Source organism: Haliotis rubra, unplaced genomic scaffold (assembly GCF_003918875.1).
Source record: "Haliotis rubra isolate DU_JTF1 unplaced genomic scaffold, ASM391887v1 Scf549, whole genome shotgun sequence".
Classification (NCBI taxonomy): domain Eukaryota; kingdom Metazoa; phylum Mollusca; class Gastropoda; order Lepetellida; family Haliotidae; genus Haliotis; species Haliotis rubra.
The window spans coordinates 32,543-46,436 of NW_025767245.1; the positions used below are offsets into that span (position 1 = coordinate 32,543).

The window sequence follows — 13,894 nt, forward strand, 5'->3', positions numbered from 1 at the left end:
ACATTAACAATCTAACTCGTTTGATCTATTATACATACAAAATGAGTGAAAAGTTAGAAAAATAGAAAACACTAAAATTCTAAAAGATTCCTGTACAGCTATACATATATATGCTACTGATATTTTTCACTGGGGTGTAAGATGATCTGTGCAGGTAGAGAGGTAAACGCTATGAATTTCTGAGAAATTGTTTTCTCTCTTCGTTCACGCGTTCATACCCGTTTGGAATATGTATATCAATATGTATATGGGCCTGTGGTCTTCATATGTAATAAAGATTTTAATGATGATATCAATGCATATTTTAAAAAAGGAAATAACATCAAGGGTTTGGCACGTGAATGTGTGTACTGACTAATTGTTCTGTGAGGGGATGTTATGAAATAAGCTTACTTTAATCTACAAAAAGAACTCACGGGCATGATACTCGAATGTGGGTTTTGTTTGAGACGATGCCTTAATATAATTATGTTATCATGAGACCATGGGATAGGTTTCTGTCACTGTGAACAAAGAAAGGTTTTCTCTCATATACAGGACTGGTAGATGTGTGTGACACAAAGAAGGCAATAAATACGTTATTCAACATTAAAGATCAGATGTGGAGAGTACATTAGGTGGAGGCACCTAGGTTCGGGTCCCGAGGTGGGCACATTTGCGTAGTATCCTTGGACAAGATACTTAGATCCACATTGTCTCAGTTTACCCAGCTGAAAATAGGTACCTGTGAGGAGGTGCTGGCAATGTGAGTGTTAAGTTCATTGCGCCTAACAGGCAGCATGGCTGTATGATCCCCAGGGAGTTGAAACGGTATCGGAAAGTACGATAGTGTCCTATGACCTGGGATAATAATGCACGTAGCGCCGTGAACAGGCAATGTGCCTAGATATGAGCCCCATATAAGCGAACTATTACTATTACTATTAAACAATACAATCCTTTTCGACAACGGTAGAGCAAGTGTCCCAGCTAATTAATTTATATGTATTATTAAACATGCATATTTGTTTTGAAATATATCTTACAAATAAAATTAAGAGTTCATGAATATCTGGGGAATATAATGTGTAGTTAAAACACAGCACAAAATTCCCTCAAAACATATAGATATATAATTCTGTTTCCTTAATTGTTTTTATTTTTATATATATATAAACACATAAATGTCGCTTTCTGATTGCCTGCGCCCTCTTCTATCATTTTCAATGTACCCCGTTTACAAGCGAGTAACATTTCAATGTACCCCGCTATCAATGGCAACTCATTTGGTACTTCGTTCGTGGTAGTAATTCTTTATCTCGAATAACATTGAATAACGTATGATGTACGGAAATTACCGATGTTTTGCGAATGCAAACCGATGGAAGGGATATATATATATTTGAGTGTGTGTAAGTTCAACGGGCTGTTAGGGTAGTTTCTGAAGATATTCAATACTAGGCATTCCTTTGCACTGCCTTTCAACATTCAAAGCGTTCGCTAGAAATGATTGATTCTATAAATGCGTACAGTGTATAAAGCTCATTTCTGGTGTTCCCCGTTGCGGTATTGCTAGAACTAGTTATAACCACACCCACTGGCTATAACTCCAACGTCCCTAGTTGACGACAGTTAACTGACTGGTTGTCTTCATTACTACTACACGTAATGGTAACTAGCTAGGAGTGGGACAACATGAATTGTCGCTTCCACCTAGGCCTCTCTGCAATGCTGAAGCTCTAAGTGAAGCAAGTGTAGCTTTCCACGCCACTTTTAGCAATATTCCAGCAATATCACGGCGGGGGACACCAGAAATGGGCTCCTCACAGTGTATCCATGTATGGCATGACGAGCGAACACTTTAACCACTAGGCTACCCCATTGCCCCGAGACTTTGTAGGCCAGGTGTGCAATTGGGTGATGCTTGACATAGATGTTATTGAGGGCATTGTTGCTAGTTTCTATGAAAGTGAAAGGAGGCATTTTGACATAATTATGTGGATACATGTGTGTGTTTAGGAATTTAACAAGCTGTCGGAACTCGTCCGGTCGTAGTTAGAAAATCTTTCGAATCTATTGTGTACGACCTGATGTGTTCAAATGGCTCCTTATTACTACTATCGACAATAATGTGTGCCCATATATCAGTAAAACATTGACCGACGGGTCTGTACTAAACTGTCGATAAATTAAAACATACACATGAAAACTGGAATTCACCCATAACATTCACATGATAAACTTTTCTAAGCTGAAATAAGTAGTCGAGATGCTGCATACTGAAAAAGGAGGTCTTTCTTCCCACATGGCCTAGATATTTTGATAATGCCCTACATTAGCCGAATTAAGTCAAATGATTTTAATTTAGTGTCATGATATTTATAAACGTACTTTCATTCATTTACGAGGTCCAAGACAACAAGAAACCCTGGTTTGAGCAAAAGTAACGTTTCTGGCTGATGGGCCGGCCCATGGGCGAGGCAGTGTAAATTTTCATTTATAAAAAATCAATGTTTTCATTCCTAGCTTATATCTATGATAACTGCATATTGCATTTTGTCAAATCCTTTGCTAGAAGTCAGCCACAGCGTGGAGAATTTTTGTGGACTTCTTTCCAGCATTAAATTATGACGTGTTTAAGTGATTTGCAGACCATTTTGCAGACCGGTTTCGACAATCTAATAACATCATTTGCTACTGAGTTTTAATGATTCATTGATTAATGTTGATACGTTTAGTATATAAAGTCACTGGAGTGGTAAACTAATGTCCGAAGAAATACCGTTATATGTACCGTTTTTATGGGTAAAACGCAACTCCTTGAAACAAAACCATACAGGCAATGCTTAAAATCGTGAACTAAATATTTGGTGTCTAAAAGCTGAAGAAACCAATGCCTCCTGTATTTGATATACCTTTCCGATTCTGAAGAATGGTTGCTGGGCTTTCTATTAGTTGACTCACAACGCGATAGGACTGTGTCCTGGATGAAAGATGTGAAGAAATGGGGTTTTCCCATGAAAATGTATATTGCCGACGTGCTTAAGCTATTTTTATACCCTAGCCTCCACGGCGCTCTTCGAACAAGTCTGGAGAAGACAATTTGTCACAGCTTTTGTTGCGCGTCATTCGCTTCCATCAGGATTGTCATAAATGTTTTCAGATTTATACTTTGTAAAGTTCAAGGAATTAAACATATCATGTATCTCGGTTATAATCGCTTTATTCCATTGTACTTTAATACTTTGGCATGTTTTTTTCTGTAAATTATTTATGTGTTTAACTCAACTGTCAACAAAATACCTGTTATATCATGGCGGAGAAGATACAAATAGGAAAGGTGAGGAGAGGTGAAATGGGGTTTAACATCGTACCTGAAAATATTTCGCTCATATGATGACGTGCATGCGTGTGTATGTGTAGCTGCTATTACTAGCCCAGAATAAAGCTGGTTATAGAAGTGCTAGCTCACTGAGATACCATGCCGCAGTTAAGCATGAATACCCCACTCAGACACATTATACTGACTCTGAGCCGACCAGTCCTTGTTTTACCAATTAATGCCGAGCGCCAGGCATATTTTAACGTCTTTTGGTATGACGTGGTCGGGAATTGAACCCGCGACCTTCCGCTCTCTGGGAGGACGCTCTAACCACTACACCACGGAGGCGGTTAAATGGGAAAGGGGTGGTCAGGTTCGTTACCATTGTTGATACAAGCGATCGCAACCAAGTTGCGGAGATCGATGCTAAGGTGTCAGGCTTGACTATTTACCAACCACCGTACTTTGAGTTGGCTTTTATGAAGGAGAAATAATACTCTAGTCGCCTCTGTGTTCCAGCTTTGCTAGCTGATTGATAGTCTTAAGTTGCAAGAAAGCAAGAACACCACTACCAACAGCATAGTGACTGACTCCTGAGAGTTTCTACCCCACAACGAAGCACATGTGATACATGTGGTCTCACCTTAGGCAAGTGAGTTTGTTCAAAATTGCCTCTGTTCACCCAGCAGAAAATGGGTACCCGGAGGGATAAAGTCATGTGACTATAACCGTCTGGATCCTAACAGGCAGCTTGGGTTATCCAGGGTAATAATGTGTTTGCGCTTTGAGCATGCACAATTGTGTGCAAACAGGAGCTTCATAAATGGCAGCGTTTAAAATTTACTGAGAAAGTGTCTTCCCAAATATAACATGTTACATTTCATCACTGTCTAAAATGGCATTGTGTATTTCACATGTACTTTCAGTTTATCCGTTTGATTGGCATTTTAGAAGCTGATGGATACTAGAAAAGTATAATACTTTATGGATAGTGCTCTGGCTTGACAACAGTTTAAGAAGCTATACCGAAACGTCGCATCATAACACATAAAGAAGTTGTTATCCGTAAAGTATTATACTTTTTTACTTTCAGTTTACCTAAACTCGGTGCATTGCCTGTGAACGTTAGGACTATGTAGTTCATTGCAAGGCCGACACATGTACACATTAAAGTATTATACCTTTCTACTTTCAGTTTACCTAAACTCGGTGCATTGCCTGTGAACGTTAGTACTATGTAGTTCATTGCAAGGCCGACACATTTACACAGCAAGTATTATACCTTTCTACTTTCAGTTTACCTAAACTCGGTGCAAGCTGCTTCATGTGCTATTTAGAGAAATCCATAGCATCCGATGCAGCTTGTCACATATGATACTAATACTTACAAGAGAGTCAGCACGACAAATAAACTTAAAACAGTGTACACATGTTTGGGAATCATGTCCGGATATTGGTTTTAGCGAGCCAATGTGACTCTCCCGCCCTCCCTACTACACTACCTACGACGTATAATGACAACGTGTAGTTTGGTTGCTCCGTTATAAGACTGCGGACATCGTTGCTCATGTGGTTGTCCACCCACAATCTACATCATGTATCTGTTGCATCTGGCACAGGCGCGAAATAGTTTCGCTTTTGTCAGTACCATATGAAGTATATGGTTATAGTTTTGACATTTGTGGGACGGCTGCCTCGGGGAATATAAGGCATGTGACACTCTGTTAGTGAGTGCAGTATTGGATGTGTCATACGTGGTTGTGGTAACACCAGCGTAGTAGCAAGTCGTCCATGACGCCTGCTTTGACGCATATGCCACAATACCACCCTCTCCATTCCAGACCAATCATTGCCAAACTGTGACTCGCGAAAGCAGCAGAAATAGGACAGGGGGCGAAATAGGCATGAACAAGCGTGGGACAAACGTCATCGCTGTGACCAAGAGCGCATGCCGGTGTCACATCTGGGAAATCTGTTCAAATCGCGAATGTTTTGTCCAACTGGCACAATCCACCGAAACGTCACAAAACGCGTTTATTGAAAACTTTTATATGTACAGAAAGTATATCACTTGCAAAGGCTTCGATATCCGTCCTGTCTTAATTGTTTTTGGAATGAAGGAAGGAATGCATGAACGAACGTACGAACGAATGAATGAATGAAAGCCTAATCGAACCAAATCCAAACAGTGACCAGGAAGGGATCTTGTAGATACTATAATCTAATGAATGACGTGTGTGTGACCTAATCTAAATCTTAGACTCCTGAATATTCACTCATAATTATTATTTGATATAACCTTTTAAAATGTCAAGAATTGGAACAGCACAGGTCCCTGGCCAAGCGACACGTGTATGGTCTTGTTCTGATTGGCCATAGTATCATTTGTTAAATGCAAAAATGTTGGATATTCTACAGTAGTATTCAAATCGTATGAATGCTGTGAATTGAAGTGATAAACGAACCACTCCTTCCTTTAATATTTCCGTACCGGGGCGTCGGGCGTGGGGCAATGGTACGACTGAATCACTGTAATCGTTAATAGCAACTATCATGGCTTATTCTGAAGAGGAAAGAAACCATTAAAATCGGAATCGTATGAACAAAGAAAATATTTTCAATATTCATGTGATTTGTGAAATGTTTAACTTTACATTGACAATTTGAAAATTTAATAGTGTGAATCTGATAACGTATTACATGTTTCTTATGTAGCTGACATTCTAGCTAACAAAACTACGAAAGAAGGTACACGCAAAAGTTGTATTTAATAGTTACAAAGGTTATCCAAATCTACAAGAAGTGTTATTAGGTAAAACAAATACATCCCAAAGACATCAGAAAAATTTTAAAATTCATCATTTAGAGTGGTGGCTTTTCTCGTGATATAGTCGATGCTGGCATGGCCTTTTAACAATTCAAGAGAGACAGAACATATTAATCATGTGAGATTAAAGGAGTGAATCTCCGGAAATAATTTTCTCTAATTTTCCGACCATGAGGTATGCATGTGTCCATAATGTGATAAGTTTATTGAAGGAATCAGAAGGTTGTATGGGACATGTGACGTGTTGGTCAGGTTCCAATACTTCAGTAATGATGCAGTCACACCATGTAAGGGATACAGGTTTGAAAGTCAGCAGATGGAGTCAAACGGTGGGTGAGCTGGCTAGGGCGCCAGGCTAGTGATCCAGCGAGCATGAGGTGCCGGGATCGAGCCCAACTGTGACCGGGTGTAAAAACCTTGGAGTCAACTTTGTGTGCAGACTCTTTCAGTGTTGTCACAACCCCTAGTGTACAGTCGCAGCCCCGTGCACTTAAAAGGACCCACGAATCCGTTGGTATATGACCAGATGGTGGCCACATGAATACGTGCAAACACTTAGTTGCGGGTACAGTCAGTCCCAGCCCACCCAGCTGTGAATGGGTACCTCGTACGGATGAGAAAGCCGCAATAACTCGGTGCGCCTAGTGGCTGCAAGAGTTGTATGCTCCCCAGGTAGTTTAGATTGATATTAAGATGTGCCGTTGAGATTGACATCCAATGATCGAGGGAAAAACTACCAGCGCCTTGAGCATGCACTAGTGCGTGGATGTGTGCGCTATATAAGTATCCAATAATAAATAATATTTGTTCCCCGGTCTGTGTCGAATTCGAAGTATTTTGTGTCTGGTTCTAAGTCTGAAGAGATTGACTGAGGTCAAAACTTGTTGCGTTAATCTTTAATTGGACAGGTGCCGCAACATGAATGTTATATAGTGAGTTCAGGTTGACACCGCTTTTAGCAATATTACAGTAATACCATGGCGGTGGACACGAGAAATTGGTCTCCCATTAATTACTCATGTGGACAATCGAACCCGGGCCATCAACGTAAAGAGCGAACGCTTTAAACTACAAAGCTACCCCATGTAGACAGTTATAAGCAGTGTTCGTCCGACTCCTTACCCGTTGCCATAGCGCAACCCCAGGCCCAAGAAAAAGGCAAGGTAGTGCCTGAACGCACCCTGAGGCCACGGAACGGCAATAGGCCAGATGACTGTGGCAGGGTGCATGTGCATCCGAAACTTTCAGTTTTAGCCTCAAACAAATACAGAGGTATAGTTTCTTTTTCCCGTCCGTTTATTTCACAGAATAATAATAGTTGCTGACTGTTGGTATTGTTGATGTTAAGAATATTAGAAAATATTAATTATCATCACCGAAATCTACGACTTTTCGTTGTGTCAATTACCGCTGTTGTTGAGTCAGTATGTGTGCATAGTTTTGCATTTTTTAATGTTTTCAGCATATTATTAAACTGCAAGCTTATCGTAATAATACACCTTCAAATTTGAGCAGCTTTGGTGATATATTCGCTGTTTCTTCTGTGAAATTTTGAATTTGACTAACAGAATCACAAGAAATGAAATACATTTTCCTTTGGAATGTTACATCCGTGTTTTGTGAAATTATTGTTTAATTGAGTGCTTTTCTTTTGCCTTGTTTAAATACACGTTACACAATGAAATAATCCAAACAGCCCTGTGAATGATCAATGTGTATTGATACTGAAACAGAAAACCCAGACAATATTGCAATTTGCAGCAACCCATATACACACGCATTATTTAAATCAGGTCTGTTGTAAAAAGAATCTTAATAACTGGGAAAATTTCAAAATGTATTCAGGTAAATTGCCCGCAAAAAGAAACAACATTTTTGAAAACTTGATTTAACCAAAACAATATCAAACGTTATGAAAACGTTACTGGGCTGAGAACAGCCGTGGAAACATTGCAAGCTGAATGACCAAACCTCAACTATAATTCCCGTATCAAATAAAAATTTATTTACCTTACACTCGAATAATCGAATCGTGTTTGTTTCATGTTCAGCAACCATCTAAAATGGGTGTATAGTTTCGTTTGCCCGTCAGTTTATATCGAAAGGTTATTTTCTGAAATACTCATGGTAGGATTTACAACTCACGTAAATCCTTAAAAGCTTTTAAGACATCCTGGGTCAAACACGTATAATATCAGGTTTGAATAAGCCGGTATTGCCACTTGCTATTACACATACTAATCCTAGTCGTAGGTAGTGCGTTGGCTGTATCAGTAACAGGTAATTGTCGATCTATTCCCCTTCCTGCGAAATGTTCAGCATCCAGTCCGGACGTTGGGCAGTTTCTGAAGGTGAGAATTCCTGCGCTTTACCTGTTGTAAAGCCCACCACCATAGCAGGATCATGTTTACGTATATGGGCAATGACGTCAGAAAATGCAGAACAGATTCAGCCATTGGCTGATGGATTTACTGACAGCCTCGTTTTGGGTCGAACTCCAAGATGGGGATGCAAAGAGTGTTGGAAACTACACAGAAGCTCACGATGGCTCGAATGGGAAAAATTGACGGATATTTTTATTCTCCCGGATTTCCCTCCACAGAAGCTGTATATAAGATGGCAAAGATGGCACCATTCTCATACCTGAACTGGAGTGAACACGACAGCTCATTTGACCACACCAACAACGATATACGAAGCGATGTCTATTTTCAAGACCGGTAAGTGTATATCGCTATTATTAACTTTATATGTTCGTTCAACATCAGCAGTGGTTCGTCAAGCATGTTAATGTATTTGACAGCTGTGCATCAGATGACGTAGACAAATCAATAATTATACACCAACGATATGATCTATTAAATGTAATGAGATATTGCAGTGTTTATTGAACAAATAAACATATAAACTAAACACTAATCATTGTCAGATATTTCTCCAGCAAAAAGGATATTTTATCATTTATTAACGATAAATATAAACTCATGTATATAATTATGTACCTCTGAACATATCGTATGACAAAACCGCTTCATAGACACTACAACAAAGTGTTATATAGGTTTAATTTCCAAGAAAAGTCAATATCTGTCATACACAGTGAACGTAACGTTAGATTAAGCCTGAGGCGGGCAAATGTGTCATTTGAACCCAAACCTCCATTAGAGCGACAAATCGCGCCTAAGCATTCACGTTCACGCTGCAATCCTATTAACAGCTGTTTGAAATATCACACGGTTTTGCTCGGGCTCGGATTTGCTACAAGAAGTGTTCCTCAGTATCATGTACTTTATGAAGGAAAGCTCTAATTGAGTCATGTTAATATTATGTATTTTTCGTTTGCAGTAGAAATGCTTAGATTATTAGCAGTAGTGGGTTTTTTTATCCCATTATCATTATCATTATCATGTTTATAGTGTCAGAGTCGGTACAGTCCTTAAGAGACGCAATAACCATGAATTCAGGAACCCAATGCTCACATCAAATAGATTCATTTCGTACTTGCAATATACATGAAAATATTAAGGTGTTACTTTCATATTGCAGTTGATATGGACTATCTTCAATGTTAGGTTTACTTTATGAGAGTAGGGTAGCCTAGTGGTTAAAGCGTTCGCTCGTCACGCCGGGTTCGATTCCCCACATGGGTACAGTGTGTGAAGGCTATTTCTGGTGTCCCCCGCCGTGATATTGCTGGAATATTGCTAAACGTGGCGTAAAGCCATACTCAGTCACTCACACTAGTTTGGGAGATATGATATTACTTCTTGAAGACATTTGCTGTTTAACGTCACTTCAGCATTGACCATGTGTACGTCATCAAGTCTGGACCAGAGAAACCTTTTGACGATGTAGGGTGATGTACATTGAACCACGTGACCAAACCTAATCACATGATCCAATACATCGGCACCTGACAGGCACGTTTGATAGTGACCTTTTTAAGTCACCACATCCACCGACCTTCTGACCATTATTATTTAATATGAACCCGTGAAGATTCGGGTTAGAATTGGTCTTCAGTAACCCGTGCTTGTCGTAAGAGGCGACTAACGGGATCGGGTGGTCACATGTCACATGTCATCGTAGCCTAATTGCGTAGATAATGCTATTGATCACTGGATTGTCTGTTCCAGACTCGACTATTTACAGACCGCCGCCATACACCTGGAATATTGTTTGGTGTGGCGTAAAACTGAACTCACTCACTCACTATTTAATATGGGTTTTTTTTAGGAATCTGCGTACTCGTCTTTGCCCCCCTCATAGACAACATCCTGGGAAACCCCGTGCCGGGAATCTGGTCAACGCCATGTGGTCCCCACGTTCCTACATTATCATGGGGAGGTATTTTCGATGACCCATCGACTGGACCGTCCAACAAAGACCTATCGGCCGAGTTGTACACCCGAACCAAGGAATCCCATCAAAACGCCATCGCACTCCGTGAAACTGCAGTATGTATATCTTTGTATATTTCTTTAAGTGATAGTTGTATTTACAGTGTGATGTGTCCACAGGTATTGAGGGGTATAAACCATCTGTTGAGTCATGAATCCGTCCGTCTCTCACACAAGGGTATATTGGTGTGCATCATCACTTCTCGTCTGCAGTTCCTCTGCACAGGGCTATGAAGTCTCGCGAGATGCGATTGTAGATGTCACGAGACTTGTATCTTTGAGAAGTGCCCCTCGACTGTGTCTGTCTACAACATGCAAATAATGTACATATTATTTTAGCAGCGGAACATAACAATAATTGCTACCAAGACCAATAAGATGTAAGAATATAGAACCGTATTCGATGCTTTGAGTGCCATTTGCGGTGGTACCGTCACACTATGAATATATTCGCTGAGGCCTTCCCAACTTGTAAGTTCTATACCCATCACCCCTGGAACGTAAGGGACTGTGCCACACGTGCATATTCATCATGGTCAACAGTTAAGGTATATCATTCTGAGTTTACCAGTACCATTGCGCTGAAAACACCTGTGGGAAGTAGTGTGCATAACACTGAAGGTATTCGTTTCTATATCATTTTGATAACACTCTTTGCTCTTACCTCAGACTATCCATCGACTGGACTCCAGCGTGACCCTTGCTCTCGTATTGGAAGGATCAACCCACGTCAACTTTCCCTCACCCGATGACGTCATATTTTGGACGGACAAAAACTCCGTAAGTCAACAAGCTTTTAACTGATCGGGCAAGTTGTGAACATTTTCACCCAAAGTACATCGATAGACCATTGCTGGTGTCCCCCGCCGTGATATTTCTGGAACATTGCTAAGGCGGCGTGATTCACTCACTCTTTGCATGCTTAAGTTAAAATATATCTACTGATATTACATCTTTCGCAGACCCATAACATACTTAAACGTAAAAATATGTTTCAATTTACAGACAGCAACCGTTCTGAAGAAAGATTACGAGAACCTCTCTATCGCTTACGTGTTTCTCGAGGCTGTACAAGCTGACGATAGCAGCGATTTCAACAACACACTCAAATCTTCCCTCGACCAAGCAATGGAGAAAATACTGGCGATACTTTGTACTATGGAGAGCCTCCTCAGCAACCACGATCAAAGCATCGGTAGTTACGTCACACGTCAGGTGATGCCGAATTCACTTCGTGAGATCACGTCCTATAGTAGCAAACGCCAAAGAGACTACATCGTTGCCAAAGATGTCGTACATCTATTAACGAGAGTGAAAGAAAGTCACACAATGCTGAAGACGGGTTATCAGTGAACATAGACGGGTTATCAGTGAAGATATTTATTTTTATAACTTTTATAGCATGTTTTTCGTTGAGAACAGATTATTTTTGTGCTAGTTTTCAATACTTTTTTTCAATATTTACTTTTATCGTAAAAATACGTGTGATATGTTTTAGTCTTGTATAATTAATTGTGGAAGCAGAATTGGTTAATGTCTTTACAAGTGCTATTCGGAATGTCTGAATTGATAATGTGAATGTCGGGAACACGGGATACCTCACAATGACACTGTATAATTATATACTGGCGAAGAACCGTCAAACAGAACAAAACAGGGCACGTTTGATTTCTTAAACCCAGGACGGCGTAGATAAACCCGATTGATCAGAACAAGTGGCATTATACAAGGCTATATATTTGTTCAGTATCTTTTAAAATTGCGTGAAAATATAAACATTCACCCGCAGACAGGTACAAAACGTACTTTGTTGATGACAATATAATTTCAAAATATTAGACCACTGAAATAATAAAATGGAACAATGGCTTGGGTTTAATGTTATTAATATTATTAACTACAATCTATGTTTACAGTAATAAAATCAGAAACCAAAAACGGTTTGGCCTAAAGATCTATAAAACCACCAAAACATTATAATCAATTTCGGATCCGGATCCGATCCGATCCTAACGTTTGAATGACCGTTCTTCCCTTAACAAAAGTGAGAATCTTCTTACATTCATGACATATTCGCCATATAAGTATGGCACATCCATGCAACTTTTGACAACAAATCCAAGTTATACCAAGTCTTGTTACAAATAGCCTGTTACTTTACAAAATTTGTTCTTATGGTTATGACTTTGTGTTACAAAGGAAATGTATATAGGTACAACCAAGGAGGGTCCGTCTTCTTATATCAACAACATATTTTATTCAATTTCTTATCGTAAAACAGTCTTCCAGACGTGCGTTCATTGAAGGAAACTTAACTGAACATGAATTGACGTTTTAATGGAATATTTATTGGTATGAGTGTTTATTTCAATTGTTACCATGCAATTATACTGAGAGAAACAAATAAGGGCAAAGGAAAATTCCAGCGTTCCTTTGATATTTTCCATTTATATTTTAAGCTTTCAGTAGCGCTGAGGGAGGAAATCGGAGAATATTACAGGAACACTGCCGTGAAGTGGTGTTCCCTTATTTATTTCCCTCAGTATATTTGTTTGTTCTTCGAATGAAAGTACATGTACACATTTCATCTGTAATAATTCCTTGTGTGTAATTGTGTGTTAATGAAATCTTCCATCCATGACGATAACAATATTCCTTAACACAAGTGGTGCTCCTCTGATAATGCTTCCAGAATTCCATGAAAATGTATGGAGAAATATGTCCATTGTTTTCGCTTATTTGCAGTACTATCAGAAATATATTTTCAATCATTGTTGGCACAGTATACATTGCCATTTACTTTTACATTGTTGATATATGTCATTTACGGAGCCATACATTCTGTTAGTGTTGCTCATGGAATACTACTTTTCATTCCTCATGTGAAGGTTTTTAATATATTTAACGTTTCTTTATGTAAATCTATACATTACATGTTTTTAATTAAGAAATAAACACATCACGAACCACATCTATTTGATTTTAACGAGTGTTATATGCCCGCGGTACGTCTATGATATATTCCATCCGTGACGATTAGAATTTGTGTTCAGTAACCCATGCTTGTCGTAAGAGGCGACTAACGGAATCAGGTGGTCAGGCTCGCTGACTTGGTTGACACATGTTATTATATCCCAGTTGCGTAGATCCTGCTGTTGATCACTGGATTGTCTGGTCCAGACTCGATTATTTACAGACCGCCGCCATATAGCTGGAATATTGCTGAGTGCGGCGTAAAACTAAACTCACTCATTCATCATAAAAGTGATTGATGTTATGAGTAAGGTTCCATGACTGTTTCAGCTTGGAAATATGCATCGTGTATATGAGTGGATATTCCCTGTTAACACAAAGTGGTGGCAGGGA

General features: G+C 39.4%; 1 protein-coding gene across 1 annotated transcript; it reads left to right on the forward strand.

Moving 5' to 3' along the window:
• Positions 1-8,646: 8,646 nt before the first annotated feature.
• Positions 8,647-13,503, forward strand: LOC124253661. Its single transcript, XM_046687474.1, has 4 exons — positions 8,647-8,848; positions 10,365-10,585; positions 11,198-11,308; positions 11,534-13,503. Exons 1-4 carry the CDS (start codon positions 8,830-8,832, stop codon positions 11,879-11,881), a joined length of 699 nt encoding a protein of 232 aa, XP_046543430.1. The 5' UTR covers positions 8,647-8,829; the 3' UTR covers positions 11,882-13,503.
• Positions 13,504-13,894: the final 391 nt, after the last annotated feature.